The sequence below is a fragment of the Limulus polyphemus genome, unplaced genomic scaffold (assembly GCF_000517525.1).
Source record: "Limulus polyphemus unplaced genomic scaffold, Limulus_polyphemus-2.1.2 Scaffold2096, whole genome shotgun sequence".
In the NCBI taxonomy this organism is placed as follows: Eukaryota; Metazoa; Arthropoda; class Merostomata; order Xiphosura; family Limulidae; genus Limulus; species Limulus polyphemus.
The window spans coordinates 32,245-47,738 of record NW_013667706.1 but is presented as its reverse complement, the minus strand read 5'-3'; the positions used below and the strand labels follow the sequence as shown (position 1 = coordinate 47,738).

Sequence of the window (15,494 nt, the reverse complement as noted above, 5' to 3'; positions counted from 1 at the left end):
CGTCTCTCATGAAACAATACGTAAACATTTAAGTAATATGGGAAAACTCCATAAAGGTGTTGGGGTGCCTCACAAACTCTCCGATGATCATAGTTTCCAATGTGTGAACGTTGCTTTGTCTCTTCTGGCGTGTAATGCGTGTGAACCAATTTTGGACAGAATTGTCACTGGTGATGAAAAATGGATTCTCTATGTGAATATTAAATGCCAAAAACAATGGCTCAGTCCTAGACAAAAACCACTTCTGACCCCAAAACCTAGACTCTATCCACAGAAAGTGATGCTTTGCATTTGGTGGGATATCAAAGGATTAATTCATTTCAAACTCCTCAATCCACAGTGAACTGTCAATGCAGAAATCTATAGTCAGCAACTGGAACAATTAAATCAAGCCCTTCATCAGAAATGCCCTTCACTCGTCAATCAGAAAGGTGTTCTTCTTCTCCACGACAACACATGTCCACATGTGGCACAACACAATATCATGGAGTTGGGTTGAAAGTTCTCCCCCACCCACCATATTCTCCAGATATGGCACCATCAGATTACCATCTTTTTCGTTCGCTGCAACACCAACTTAATGGGAAAACGTTTGCAAATGTGGAAGGTGTTAAAGAGGATATCAACATGTTTTTTGCTTCAAAGCCAAGTGATTTCTTTAATCAAAGCATTAACAGCTTGATTGTATGATGGAAAAGCACCATTGATAAGAATGGAGACTATTTCATTTAATAAATGTTTTGTTTTGATATATAATTTGTTTGGGTTTTTCATCTAAAAACAAGCGATATTAATTTATTGACGATCTAATATAAAGCCAATTTTAGTTTACCTGCTTTTTATTTGTAACTTCATTGGTGTGAAAAATAAGATTTAATAAACAGTCATTTGTTATAGTAAGCTGGGAAAATATTTTCATATAAAAGTCCAGAAAAGTGGCAAACACTGATGTGAAAATGTGTTTTTAAATATATTAAAATGTTTAGTACCTATCATACTTCTTTCATAAAGAATTTCAGGTAATACTGACAGTCAAAAATTAAAAATGTTAATTTCATTACTCAGGTGTTTCATTTTTAAAATATTTACCCCCATTTCCCAATTTTGTATAAAATTTGAATGATGACATTTGCTGTTGCTTTGACTTCTCTGTGTGAGGACAATAGCTGGAAAACAAAAATGTTGGTTGCCAACTAAGTAAACTGCTAGGTTAACAAGGTAATTTGTAGAGGGAGGGGATAGAAGGTAGTACAGGTTGAATATATGTGGTGTGTATTAATTGTATGGAAGATATTAAATACTCTTTTTTTTTTTTAGTGAAACATATGGGGAGGAAAAAAAGTTTTTTCCCCTCTATATTCCCCAATTAACCTTATTAAATACATCTCGATGTTAATTCAGCAATTTATGAATTTTGTGTTTATTTTAAATGTTATAAGCCTACCATAAAGTTCAAATGAATAGCTTACTTTGTTGGTGACAAATGATTATTTTTTTAATTCCGAAAATCATCTTGACATTCAACGCCATCTAGAATATTTCTTTCATTTTTATTTCATATTTCAAAAGTAGGTTCTAGAAACTTGGAGAGATGTAAAATTATAGTAATACTTTTTAAAATTAAGAACATATTTCTAATGGTGGAAAGGTGTTTCCTACAACAGAACAATACAGATACCTGATCACCTCTTAACACAAATGAACTTTGCAAAGTCAATCTATATTACCATAATATACACACTAGTAACATGTGCATGCAATCTGTAAACCCTTCTAGTCACTCCAAAACACTAATATGCCACAAACCCTTGTTAAATAAATTGAATCTGTCAATCTTAATGTACCTAATCTACCAGACACACAAAAATTATTGGCTGGTTTTGAAATCAAGTTCATGATAAAGGAATTGAGAAAAGGGATACTTGTTAAAATGTCGACTAATATGACTTCAGTACGGATAGTTTAAAAATAATACAAGTTGCGTCTTATCAAAAAGAATAAGCAATCATGATAGCATGGACAGACGAGTAACTTGACAACTGGGTTTCTGTCATTGCTAAAGCAGGACATCAGAAAAGTTCAATATGATGATACAAAAATATTCATTTCCCAATAATGAAGTTTGAAAGCATACATGCACTGGATAATGAGATATCACATAAAGTGAATTCATATACATTTTTTTTCAAGCAGATTGCTTTCTTTTATCAGTTTTACCAGTTACACCATAAACAGACAAAACAAAAACCCTCCTAGCATCTTTTAATCATTCTTCAAGCTACAGGTGCTACTGACTGGCTGCTTTCCATCTGGTCAGTAATTAAAAAGTTAGGAGATACTCTTAGAAGATATGCAAATACTCTATAGAACATATTACTAATATATATATGTCTATATACATGACCCAAATTATCACTGTGAAGATTAGCATATAAAGCTTATAAATTGAAAAAGGTACACAGTGAGATTAGATAAGCTTACAACACTGTCAACCAAGCAGGAAAGTATAACATATCAGACACATGGAAATACAGTCTTGAAGAAAAACACATTATCCACAACTTTTTTGATCCCACATCTGAAGTCAGTTAAGTATCTTCACTTCATAAAGTTCTTTTTAAGAGAATTTAAATGTCACATGCGACAATGACCTGCACTTTAAAAATTAACTTAAGAAACTTTTAAATTTTTTTTTCTCCATGATTAAAAAGAAAAGTGCCATTATAAATACAGTTAATATACAATAATAAGATAACTGTCACTGCACACGTTTTGCTCCACAAAGAATTTTCAATTTATGGGAAGTCTGAGAGCTTGAAACTTTATGATATATACTGGCACAGACAAAGTTTTACTTAATTTATTTTTCCCCATCATTAGGAATGTTAATTATTTGCAACAAGTTTAAAAATAATCAACCCACAGATACACATATACATGCAATGTTTCTTAAAGAGGGCATCTTTAACATGTTCTTTTTTCTAAAACATTTTTGCAGTATTATTTAAGGGTATACTTCAGTGGCCCTTCATTAGACACTATATTAATAATCTAGTGAAAAATGGTTCAGAAGGTAGCAAAAGCATACACTGTTTCAGAACATCATTACACATAGTTTAAGTGTACTGTTCAAAATTTTTGATGCATGATTTTTTTCCCTAAATTTCACTTTCACCCCTCAAAGTACACAGGACAACTAAAAAATTTAAAAACAATTTTTACAAAACTCTTTGAAAAGTTTACTGATCAGATGGAATATTTTTACCTAATGTTTCTAATCAACAACCTCAGTTAATATATCACGAAACGGTTTTCACCTTCAAGCTTCAAATAATTTATTGCATTTATACACTTAACGCGAGGCTACAACATTCCAAATTTTTCCATCTTAAGCACAGGTTAAAAACTTCAAAGTTTAAAAACATCATGGTATCTATTTTTTTTTTTTTCTTAAAGGAACCCTCAAACTATTCTTTTTTGTGTGTGAATTACATGATTATTCCATAAATCCAGTCTGTCACAAATAAAACACCTTACAATTCACCGTATTAAAGTCATCCCCTCACATGAGATGGAACAATTGCACTCTTTTTCTGCACATTCAGTGACCTGCTGAAGCTTTAATGAAGTTATGACTTGTGTAATTAACCAATGAACCATGAGATACATGATGTCATGAGCTATGGACTGCTGAACCTTCATTATAACGCTTAATTGGATATATATTCCTGAAATCAGCAGGCTGGGAGGTGAGGGTCTCAATACTAGTTGAGGTGACTGGTTGTTTTTCTGACGTAGACCTAATGTGCAGAGAGGCCACATTTCCATTGTTCATGTGAGTCAAAGACATACCTTCTCCAATAGTTCTCACAGAATCAACTCCTTTCTCAAAACTTTTTGCTCCCTCATGAAAATTTGCACTTTTTCCTTCTTCTGTTCTTGTAAAAGGAAAATTAGTCTTCTCACCAATGGACTCGTTCTTTTCGGTGGCAGTAGATGGACTAGGACCTTGCCGTTTTGACTCCCCAGACAAGAGTCGTTGATAAAAAGGACTGGAAGACTGATCCCTCTGGGTGGGGGAGTTTTCTTGTTCATCTAGGAACCGGTCCATATAGTCCCTAAGCAGCCAAGAAACACTTATTTAAACTGTTTTAACATTTTGAAACAATAAACAAATAACAAAGTAAAATTAAGGAAGTATTCCTTGCACCAATGTGGAATGTAATAGGATTAAACCACATTTATCTACCAGACATCCCAACACTGTCTGCTGGTGCTGCCAACCTTTAAAATTAAAGTTAAATTTGACAAATTACAGGCTGTGTCTAAGTAAAATCTCTTGTGGAGGTGCTATACTGTAATCAGTTAAATAAAACAAACTATTGATATATATATATTTCAAACATAGTTGTTTCCTACCTAACAAGAAAACTTTTCTTGCCTTCTAACTGAGAATATATTCATGTATGACAGCTGTAACTAGGAGCTGAATTTTACGTTAAGAATGAAAAGAACACATACTTCTATTCCTATAATGATAAGTTTTTACAGACTGTTATTAAGGACTTTTTATACAATCATACAGGTTTTAAAGGTTCACTGGGATCCCTGATATAAAAGTTTGTACCTTTTCACCATACCCACTACTAGTGTTCACTTAAGTTCTTGAAAATCATAAACTGATTAGTGAAATCAAATGAAATACTGACTAGCTAGGAAGAAAATGTTTGTTTTTAATTTTGTCTTTACACTCCAACACAAATGTTAATTAGTCCAGAGGAACCACTGCAACTCTTCTGCTGCTCAATGATTAAACTACGCACATAAAATCCTAATTACATATACATGTTTTACCAATTTTCACAGATTGTGACCACTGGTTGCATAACAGTAATAGCTTTTGAAGTATTAGTATTAAGGAAATTTTTAGAAACTAACAGATTAACACCTTCCAGCCCAGTGACAGCACAGCAATAACTTCTGTACCTGCATTAATAAAACTCAGAAACCAAAATATCAGTAAAACACAGACTTCAAACAAAGCATGCTAACTACTGAATGTTTTTGAACCACAGATATTTTTTGTTAGTAAATTTGCAGTCAAGTAAAAACCACTACATAAAGTAAATGTATACTATGTCATATAACTGTCGACCTGAACGCCAGGCTTCATGCACACTTCCTTGTATAAAAATACAACGGCCATGCCTATAATAAGTTAATCCACTTTATTGATAACTATTTTGCAATAAAATGTATTATAGTATTTAACTCATTTATAAAAGTCACCTCTGTAATCATTTTATAAATTAAGAACACCTGTTTAAAAAAAAAAAGACCCCTGCTGATTTCCTGCTGGGGAAAAACATACCATTACTCTACATAAGGTAACATTAGTTTCAAGTTGCAAGTACATGTTTCTGTATAGGGAAAAGGAATAGTCAAGGTAATTACTCCAAAATAAACAGGCAAGTAGGAGAACAATTAAATTAATATATTACTTTTACAAAGAAAACATGATATAATTAGATTCCTTTAAGATGGAAGACTGACTAAATTTAGAATCTCAATGAAAGAACTATGTCAAATATTTCTGTTAGCTATAAAAGTTTTGAAGAGAGTAAACATAACATGCAACAAGTTGTGTTTTACAGTTTTTGGCATCACCAATTTTAAAGGATTTGAGCTGAAACTATGCAATAAGAATGTGCAAAAAAACACACATACAGCTTCATTTTCTACACTGACAAGATTTTATCTAAGTGTGTGGGAAATTCAGATATTTCTGCTCCACAAATACACATTACAATGGAAGAGGAAACCTGAATTAGAGTTAAGAGTTTGTATTGCATTTTTCAAAACAAATATTAATAAAATATACAACAACAGAATTTCTTAAAATCTACTGATGTCACTTGCTCTTATAATAAATACAAGACACCAGTCTGGAAAGAGTTAAGTGTAAATGTAACTGTTTTTCAAGACTTGTGTAAAATGAGTACATTATCTCTCTCTGCATCATAATGTATGTAATCAGGAAAAAAGTTTCATGTTTGTAACTTATCTTCTTTAAGCAAATTTAAATTAATGTTTGGTGTCTTCTCTGATCTCCAAAACTAACACAACATCTCTTACTTTAAGCATGATGTTAGCCAAAGCCAGGACACAAAACAAGAAATGCACTTATCTCCCACCTTGGAGTGTAGCTGGTCAAAATAGCATGCTATTTGTAGTTGTAGATAAGCACAAGATACATGTAATACTGATTGTGTGATGTGTTCGAACTATCTAAGGCTTATTCTGAACTAGGGAGATGTCAATCATTATACGGATTTGAAAACTGTATGATGTTGCAAACATAAGGAAACTTAAACAAACTTAGGAACACCAGTGACCATGCTCACGAATTACATAAAAACATTTCCACAATTTGCATGAGACTTACGTGTGGAACAAATAACCCCAAACTATGATCATATATAGACATAAAATTTATATTGGCATATTAATGATTTTTGAAAGTATGGTAATTGAAAAGTCAAACTTCACCAATTTTCTTCCTGATGTTAATCGACCAATTACAAACAAAATAATGTCCGACTCCAATTCATCAGTTTTATGGCTGATTAATCAATTGGAACATCCTTAGTTATAAAATTACGAAAAGAATAAAGTATCCATCACTTATTTCTTATGATAAACCAGTTTTTTTCTGCATGTGTAAGATACCCAAAGGTATACAAAGCAGATAACCAAGTTGACAGAAAAAAAATTGTAATGATAAAATAATTTTAAACAATAAGATTAACCCTAGAATGCTAATAGTCCCTATCCCATCAACTTTTTAAACAAAATTTGTACAATAGTTAAACACCAGAATTTTGGTGGGTCCCGACTTTGTTGATTGTAGGGTTCCTAATAACACACACGTCACATAAAATAACATCATCAATATACTGCATTTAATCCCACTCATTACTGCTTGGACCACTATGCATTTTATATGGAATATAACTTGTTTCACCCATATATTTTCATCAGTTCTTTACAATAAGTCAGTTTAACAAGCAAAAACATAAAATTACTCAATATGATGCAATATTCACAGACAGTGAATGGTGTAAAATCAAATCAGTAATCTGAGGGTTTATAGCTTTTCCATTCTTTTTATGAAATCTTCTAAGTTCTTTCGATAGCTCTGATACCATCTATTCAACCCTGACAAGTGTTTTGTATCATTTGCATAGGTGTCATGTTAATGTTTTACTACGTTTAATGGTTTTTGTGACCAGTTCTAAAATCAGAATTATTTATATTTATAACTATTTTTTTCTGAAGTCTCTAAACAGCAATTGTTTTATATTTAGAAATCATGTTCTCAACTTTTATGAACCAAATTTCTCTTCACATGGGCTAGGTGACCTCTTTGTACTCGTTTATTCCAAGTCTCATTTGTGTAATCACTAAAACCTCTCAAATGCATTTCAAATGTTTGTTTTCAGTAAAACTTTATATTTTATCTGTTATTTTCTCTACCCTAACTCTATAGAAGGTTGGTCCACTTGATTGACCTTGTAACCCCCCCCCCCCAAACAAAAATCTAAATTATCTTTTTCTTTCTAGAATGACTTCAAATGTAACATGAAACTACATTCGTTTATCCTAAGTAGCTTTAAGCTCATAACAGTATACATCTATACATAATTAAATTATATTGTTTTATTGCCCTTTGAACCATGTCTAACTACTATTTGTGCCATTACAAGTTGTAAATCACTTGGGGAACATGCAGCTCATGTTATGCTATCGAATTACTTACCCACGAGCTATTCCTACCTGCTCACATGCATGCCTCATGACACATTTTAGTTACTTTTATAATAATAAAGAATAAACATAAAAAAAACAAGAAATAAAGTACTTACAAAAGTATTATTTTTTTCGCTCTCGACTATCGATAACAGTTAACCCTACTTTTTTTATACTAATGGTAGTAGTACATTAAATAATTATAATTAATTAAATAATGCACCAAAGAACATAGACTAATAGCATGCAAAAAGTAGACAATTTCTTCTAACAAACACAATTTTCCTGGCTTTCTAACTATGTGCCAGAGCCCTTACAAATTCATCCAAGCTAGTCGTTAACTTTCTCTTGGGAACGATTCTTGTAATGTGAGTGAAACTGACAATATTCTGTTCAGAATACAATGTTATACAATACATCCTTTGATAGATGAAAACCTTGACTTTCTACTGGTTATAGGTAATATATAATTAAATGTAAGAGAGAACTATTAACAAATCCTGAAAAACAGCATGTGACAGATGGGTTTGGCAGGAGAGGTCTGATTTTCTATTTGATAGCTCTGTAACCAAACAAAATTGAAGGTTATAAAAATTATTGTTCGCCTGAACAATGAAGATTTTATAGTGAGTAATTTACATTTAATTTTGTAGTTTCTTGGGGGGGGGGGGGAATAAAATAGAGACAAGAAGATACCTAGAGAAAATGTGTCACTCGGGGAAATTCAGCATCTTTGAAAATATTGCCTTATAAAATTAAGAACTTAAAACTTACATACTATTAAAATATGTATTATTAGCTAAGATTTTATGCTATACTAATTAGTATAATATAAACAAAATGTAGTTTGATAAAATTTTGAATGTAAATCACTAAAACCTTGTGTCATGCGCAGTAAACCCGAGGCGAGAGGGGTAACATGACTTTGTCTATCTTTGTTTAGTTGTACAAACAGTAACAAACTTTTGTTTCTTATATCATAAGATCTTTGGTTCATGTGTTTTAACAGGAGATTGGCCCATAACGTTACAAAACCCATTTGATAAATGAAGTATAATAATTAATTCTATTGTTAGAGAGAAAAAACTAAATTCTGAATGATCATCAAAGATTTCTTTGGCAAGTTTGTATTTAGTGTTTGAAAATACATGTTTAAATCCTTCAGTCTAGTACACAATCCTGTACATACGTTGTGCCCGGGTGAAGTGCGTATTTCTTCTTTTCAAGCCGGTTTTTACTAGCAAAAACATCGTGTCTTTCAGTTTTCTTCCAAAAATAGTAGAATTGAACTAATTCCCCAACAGATCTCGTTCTTACCTAATTTAAGTAGAAAAAAAAAAAAGATTTAACAATCTTGACAACTAACAAGGTTAATAATAGTTAAATATCTAAGCAAAATAAAGTTACAGAATCATCCATCTGCACGAGTAGAGCTTTTTATAAACATACACATCTCTTCCCCACACTGGAGTGAGCATGTTATCATATGGTCAGTTTCAGTAGTTTGTCTATTGCTAGTCTAATAGTTGATATCACAAAATTTTTCTTACCTCCTAGAATTACGAAATTACCTAAACTTTAAAGCTTTCGTAAAAATTGTGTCAGTCAAAAAAGAACATAATTTATTACTTTTTCATCTTTCTCACTATTAATGCAGTATTCCAAAGTTTCAAAATTCCATTAGGTTTTAGGAATGAGAAAATCAATACAAGTCTTACATTGTTCTGATGTAATAAATGGAAGTCTTTTCCATATGTTCGTAATCCATTTTCAAAGCTGCGACATTCTTCTTCAGACCATAAACTCATTGTATCTGCAATTTTAAATTCTCTAATTTATCTGAGTCAATTTCATATTATAGTACCTTAAAACATACAACATTCTTCACACATGGTATGCAAATTTTAAATCCTGTATTTTATCCGAGTCAATTTAATATTATAGTATCTTAACAAAACAGGCAAAATTCTTCAGACTATAAACTCATGGTATGTGCAAATTTTAAATTCTGTAATTCAGCTGAGTCAATTTCATATTATAGTGCCTTAAAACAGGCAACATTCTTCAGAATATAAATTCATTGTATCAAGTTTCAATTCTATAATTTTGTCCAAGTCAATTGTATATCATAGTACCTTAACAGTCACCTATAAATTCTTACAACAATGATATACATTCTCAATATGAACAAGGTAAGATGAATCACTGAGTAATTAGAACTGACCATTTCAAAGATAATTTATTTCAAAAATAATTTTGAGTTTTCAATATCATTCTACAATTGAATCAAATGTATTCAGGTTGCAATCTTGAGCTTTATGAGTAATAAAAAGATATAGCATTTTAAAAGATTAATTTCACCTTAATAAACAAAATAAAAAATAAAAATCCCACATACATTAAATTCTATGTTTAAAGTAAAATTACAACAGTCACTCTAAAATTTTAATATGTATTATTTGTGCATTCAAAATGCTTAAAAGTTTCCAAATTTACTAGGACTACAATTTTTTGGGACATCAGTCTGACATTTTTGTTACAGAAACAGGAACAAATAAGGAATACTACCAAATTATATTTGGATGCAAGAAATGGTAGCAGAATGATCATGTGTGTGTGTGTGTGTGTTTATGTTTGTAATTAGTAAAAATTAACTGTCTGGTAGGAAACATTTTTATCAAAAGTCTTCTATCATTACCACTGTTTTTAGTTATATAGTTTAAGCAACTTCAACTTTCTAAATACACTAACTGTAACTGAAGATTTTATAAAAAAACTAACACAAGAAAAAAGCTATATATACCTGTTTGTAAACCAGAAATAATTATTAATGTATTTCTTAGTCTGAAGAAAATACTACTAAATCCAAGCAGCTGATCTAAATTACTGCTCTTAACTGAAACTAGCACATACACATTTGTGATTTTATGATCAACCAAACAGACGTTTATATAACTAGAAATACTGAATTAAAACACAGTTTTAACACCAAGTACAGTTATTTAAGTAGTAACAAGATGTTCATGTGATGCTCTTGGTGCTAGTGTTGTATGTAGATGAATTCCAATGAACCAAGTACAGTTATTTAAGTAGTAACAGAATGTTCATGTGATGCTCTTGGTGCTAGTGTAGTATGTAGATGAATTTCAATGAACCATGTACAGATATTTAAGTAGTAACAGAATGTTCATGTGATGCTCTTGGTGCTAGTGTTGTATGTAGATGAATTTCAATGAACCGTGTACAGTTATTTAAGTAGTAACAGAATGTTCATGTGATGCTTTTGGTGCTAGTGTTGTATGTAGATGAATTTCAATGAACCATGTACAGTTATTTAAGTAGTAACAGGATGTTCATGTGTTGCTCTTGGTGCTAGTGTTGTATGTAGATGAATTTCAATGAACCATGTACAGTTATTTAAGTAGTAACAGAATGTTCATGTGATACTCTTGGTGCTGGTGTAGTATGTAGATGAATTCTATCATATCGGGTACACTTGATATTTTTTAAACGTTTCTCCTACAGATAGCTGTACTTAAGTGTTCTGTATAAACAGGATGTGCTCAATCTCGACGTGTACTTATTATTACACTTGTTACACACTGCAGGAGATCAATCTAAGAGAACAAGTATCCTGTTCTTTTGGCATCTTCATTGGTCTTGTTATTAAGATAATCTTTAATAACTTAAGTAACACAGACGTCACATGGGAAGAAAGGAATGTTGAGAACCTATTGTCCCTTTTCCTTTCAATGGGACTGGCCTAGTGATGTGTGTGATTTGACATTCTTGAAAATTATGATGGTGCTTATGATTGAATATAATTCAAGCAAAGTTTGTTACTTATCAGGATGACCATAATGTTAATTGAGTAAGGTGGTTAAACCTGTCCAGGTAATGATCAAAAAAGACTTAGTGCCTGTCTGATTAGCATGTCAGAATTGTTGCAGTTGTAGAGAAACCAGCCATACACAGAAATATTAGATTTCCACTGGCAGTGTTTACTGTTGGTCTTTTAATAATATTACTGGCTTTTACCTTTCACATAGTTTTGATATCTGTGCATTACATGAAAACCATTTGGGGCAAACTTTACTTATATATCATCTACACAACCTCATAAAACAGACTCAATATGATCACAGCATAACGTTTTTTCTACCCATGAGTGACACTGATAATACTAGCTAAATGTTGTGGAAACAACTTGCTATATCTACAGGGAGTAGACCTTTAAAGACTGAGTCCTAAGCAGAGCATGGAATTTTAATATTTGTCAAACTAACTTCTTCAAGTGTATAGTATTCTTTGCAAGTATTAATTCTTTAGTCCACAGAAGACAACTTCAAATCAACTCGTATTGTGACTTTTACAACATAATTATTTGCTTTGGTTTATGAAAAGTCACAAATTTAAGATTACATACAGCTATTGAAACTATATTTACATCCTATTTCATTTCTTTGAGATCCTGGGGGACATTTTGTGTCCTTTATGTATTAACTAATTTTCAGGTTCGTTTGTTGGTAATTAAGTATAAAGCTACACAATGGGCTATTTGTGCTCTGCCAACCACAGGTATTGAAACCCGGTTTCTAGCATTTTAACTCTGCAGACATACCACTTTGCTACTGGGGGGGGGGCTCATATCGTTAAATCCTCCCACTAGTCAGTAAGTTAATCTATTGGTTTAGTTTTACCTATAAAAGGTAGACAAGAAAATAATAAATTTAACCAAATTAAACCATACTATTTACATATAATGTGACGTGTAGATAAGAAAAATTAAAACATTACATACAGTTAGTACTTCATAATAAACTTTTGATAAACAAAACTTATATGATCATTTGGTATAAAATGATCGACAAAAATCACTTCTTATTAAAATGTACAGAATTTTCTTTTCAACATACTAAAATTATAAAAGTAAACAAAATAGAACATTTTTTGATCATTCACTTTCAGAAAGTGTACTAACCAACTAGATGAGAAGGCTGCATTCGTCTTCTACGCAGAGCTTCTTCAACATTGTGTCCACATTGTAACAACAAATACAATAGCTGTAAAACAAAATTTATCTCTCTGTTACTGGTATCAATAAATTCTTCATAATAAAAGTACGCACTAAAATGACATTCCTAAATTAACGAAGCCATCCTTATTTAACAAACTGACTAGGAGTACTTCATGTCATGACTCCTATCACACAACAATACTAAAGCCAATAATGATTATAACACACTGAATCCTTGCCGTTAACAATATTTTTCAATTTCAAAACCAGAAAACAAGTCTCAAAAGTGAAATAGTCACTCACCAAAATGGGTTCAGGAAAACTAATATATTAGTTAAAACAAAGTTAGCTTTCACTTTGTGCACTTGGGAATGTTACAACCTATTTCATAAGATATTACAACAATACATTTTTAAAAACATACAGTAATAAAATATAGTCTTCCCATTACTCATTAGTTACAGGTAAGTTTATTGGAAATAGTTTGTATGGACAATGATACACAATTCAACAATACTTACAATAAATCTGAGATTTCTTAATGTATCTTGATAAAAATTGGACAGATTTTGTTAAATAATAAGAGAGTTTAACAAGTTCTGAATGGAATTCTTCATGCCAATTTTAAAATAACTGTTGGGAAATAGTATTTTGAAATGTGGTCTTTCTATTCGTTACAAACACCTAGCTCAACTAAGTATAATTGGCTGAAAAATTGCATATGTATGGATATAGAGTAGGCATGGCATCTGTCAAGGGTTCCAAACAATTTATTTCTCTTTCCTACAAACGTGTCCTAATGAACAGATGTATAAACAGAGCAATTAACTTAAGATTCTTTCTGTGTATGGAACGTTTAGTCTAGCAAGTTGTTCTCAAAATACAAAGTCGAAACGTTAAAACTTTGTAAATAACTAACTGAAATTGTCAAACCGAAGTTTAAGAATTTTTCTTTAAAGTTTCTTTTGAAATAAATGAATTAAAACTTAGATAATATAAAACTTTGAACTATAATGTAAATTTTAATGACAATTTAATTGGTATGCATTGATAGAAAGATTGCTTAATTAAATTTTGAATGAAACAAAGGTAAAATCTCATGATATGCACAGTATAGGGGTGACCATAATCTGATGGACCTACCCGTAAACACTGAGTTAAAGTAAAATAATATTCTACCATCCCACATGTGTACAGGTAGGGGTCAAAGTGTACATGCCAGGACCTTTTACAGAATGTCACTCAACGTGGTATGTATCTTATGTCAAAGTTATCAACCATTCATTTTATCCTAAAATGCTGGTTTAGTGATAATTTATGGTAGAAGAAAGTAATTACCAGATATAATGTAGAGAGATTCTGAAAAAAACAACAGAAATTCTCAAAAAACTGTAGTCATGCATTCTGGAGGTTACAGAGGTTAATTAAATACAATATGCAAATAGTAAAATGGACAAAAGTGTTTCTATTCTTTACTTGAACATCACCTTGCACTCCAACTTGTCAGAGTCTGACTGACATGTCAATTCACAGACATATTTTTACAAATATTTTTGTAGGACAACTGATTTTTTTGTGTACAACAGACTTGTAATTTAACTAAAACTTGCCAAATTTTGTGTAGAAACATGTAGTAAATCCAGAATTAAGGTCATTCCTTCTCCAATACAGAATCAGCCTAACAGACTGACTCGACACATATTTAGTTAATGTAGATCTATTCTAAGCATTAGATGTCTAATTCTTGTATTTACTTTGATTTATAGGACCAATTCATCACAATCATTATTTCTGGACTTCATAATATGATTTTCTTTTAGTCTATCTAACATGTTTAATTAATATTAACTTTCAATCAGAGCAAGCTACCTACTCAGATCAAAGCTAAAAACCAACCAAGTACTTAATCCCTTTACTTATAAAGATTACAATGCATTGTTTTATCAGCTGGATACACTTACTGTTAAGAATATTTTCAGCCATAAATTCAAGTCATTCACAAGTTTTTCCAGCTTAAAAGGTTTAGGTTAGCCCTGTGTTATTAAACACTACATGTTAAACATTACAAATATATAACTGTAACTAGTGTAACTGATTCAACCTTCATTTGAGACAAATATAGTAATCAGACAGCTACCATTTCAAAGTCTACACACATCTGGCAAATGTAAATGATCAAAAGAAAATATTTAACCCTTTCGAGATGGGTCACAGGTGAAAGGCCATATCATCTTGTTTGTTGACTCGCATTCAAAATTTTATTGAACTACTATTTTAGGAATTTATGTCAATAATTTTGGTATCAAACTGTAGATTATAATCCAAATTTTAGAGCTATACATTACTCAATTTGTTAATTTGAAAGCAAATATTAAAAAAAAATAGATAAAGATCGATTTTTGTGTGTGTCACGTGGTTTATTGAATGCAGCACTGTTTGTGAAGTCAAAATACTGAGTCTATAGTTTCGTACAAATTAGAAATTCAAATTACCAATATTGACAAGCTAGAATATAAGATATGAACCTCCTATCTTTTCTATTTGCTGAGATATTGCTCATGTACTGAAGCAAACACAGTGGCCCCACCCACCTCTTTCCATTTCTATATATGACATGAATAACCAATCAGAAGCTCAGAATGTTCCCCAAGTGGCTTTCTCAGCCATT

At 31.4% G+C, this 15,494-nt stretch overlaps 1 protein-coding gene across 1 annotated transcript in view; it reads right to left on the bottom strand.

Annotated features, from left to right (window-relative positions):
• Positions 1 to 3,318: 3,318 nt before the first annotated feature.
• The window catches only part of LOC106465925 (mesoderm induction early response protein 1-like), a 34,040-nt gene continuing 21,864 nt past the window's right edge, over positions 3,319 to 15,494 (bottom strand). Inside the window, exons 10-13 of the mRNA XM_013926167.2 lie at positions 12,791 to 12,872; positions 9,528 to 9,622; positions 8,999 to 9,126; positions 3,319 to 4,118 (exon numbers count right to left, since the gene is read on the bottom strand). Of these exons, the coding sequence (XP_013781621.1) occupies positions 3,674 to 4,118; positions 8,999 to 9,126; positions 9,528 to 9,622; positions 12,791 to 12,872 (750 nt within the window). The 3' untranslated portion in view covers positions 3,319 to 3,673. The remainder of the gene's footprint in view (positions 4,119 to 8,998; positions 9,127 to 9,527; positions 9,623 to 12,790; positions 12,873 to 15,494) is intronic.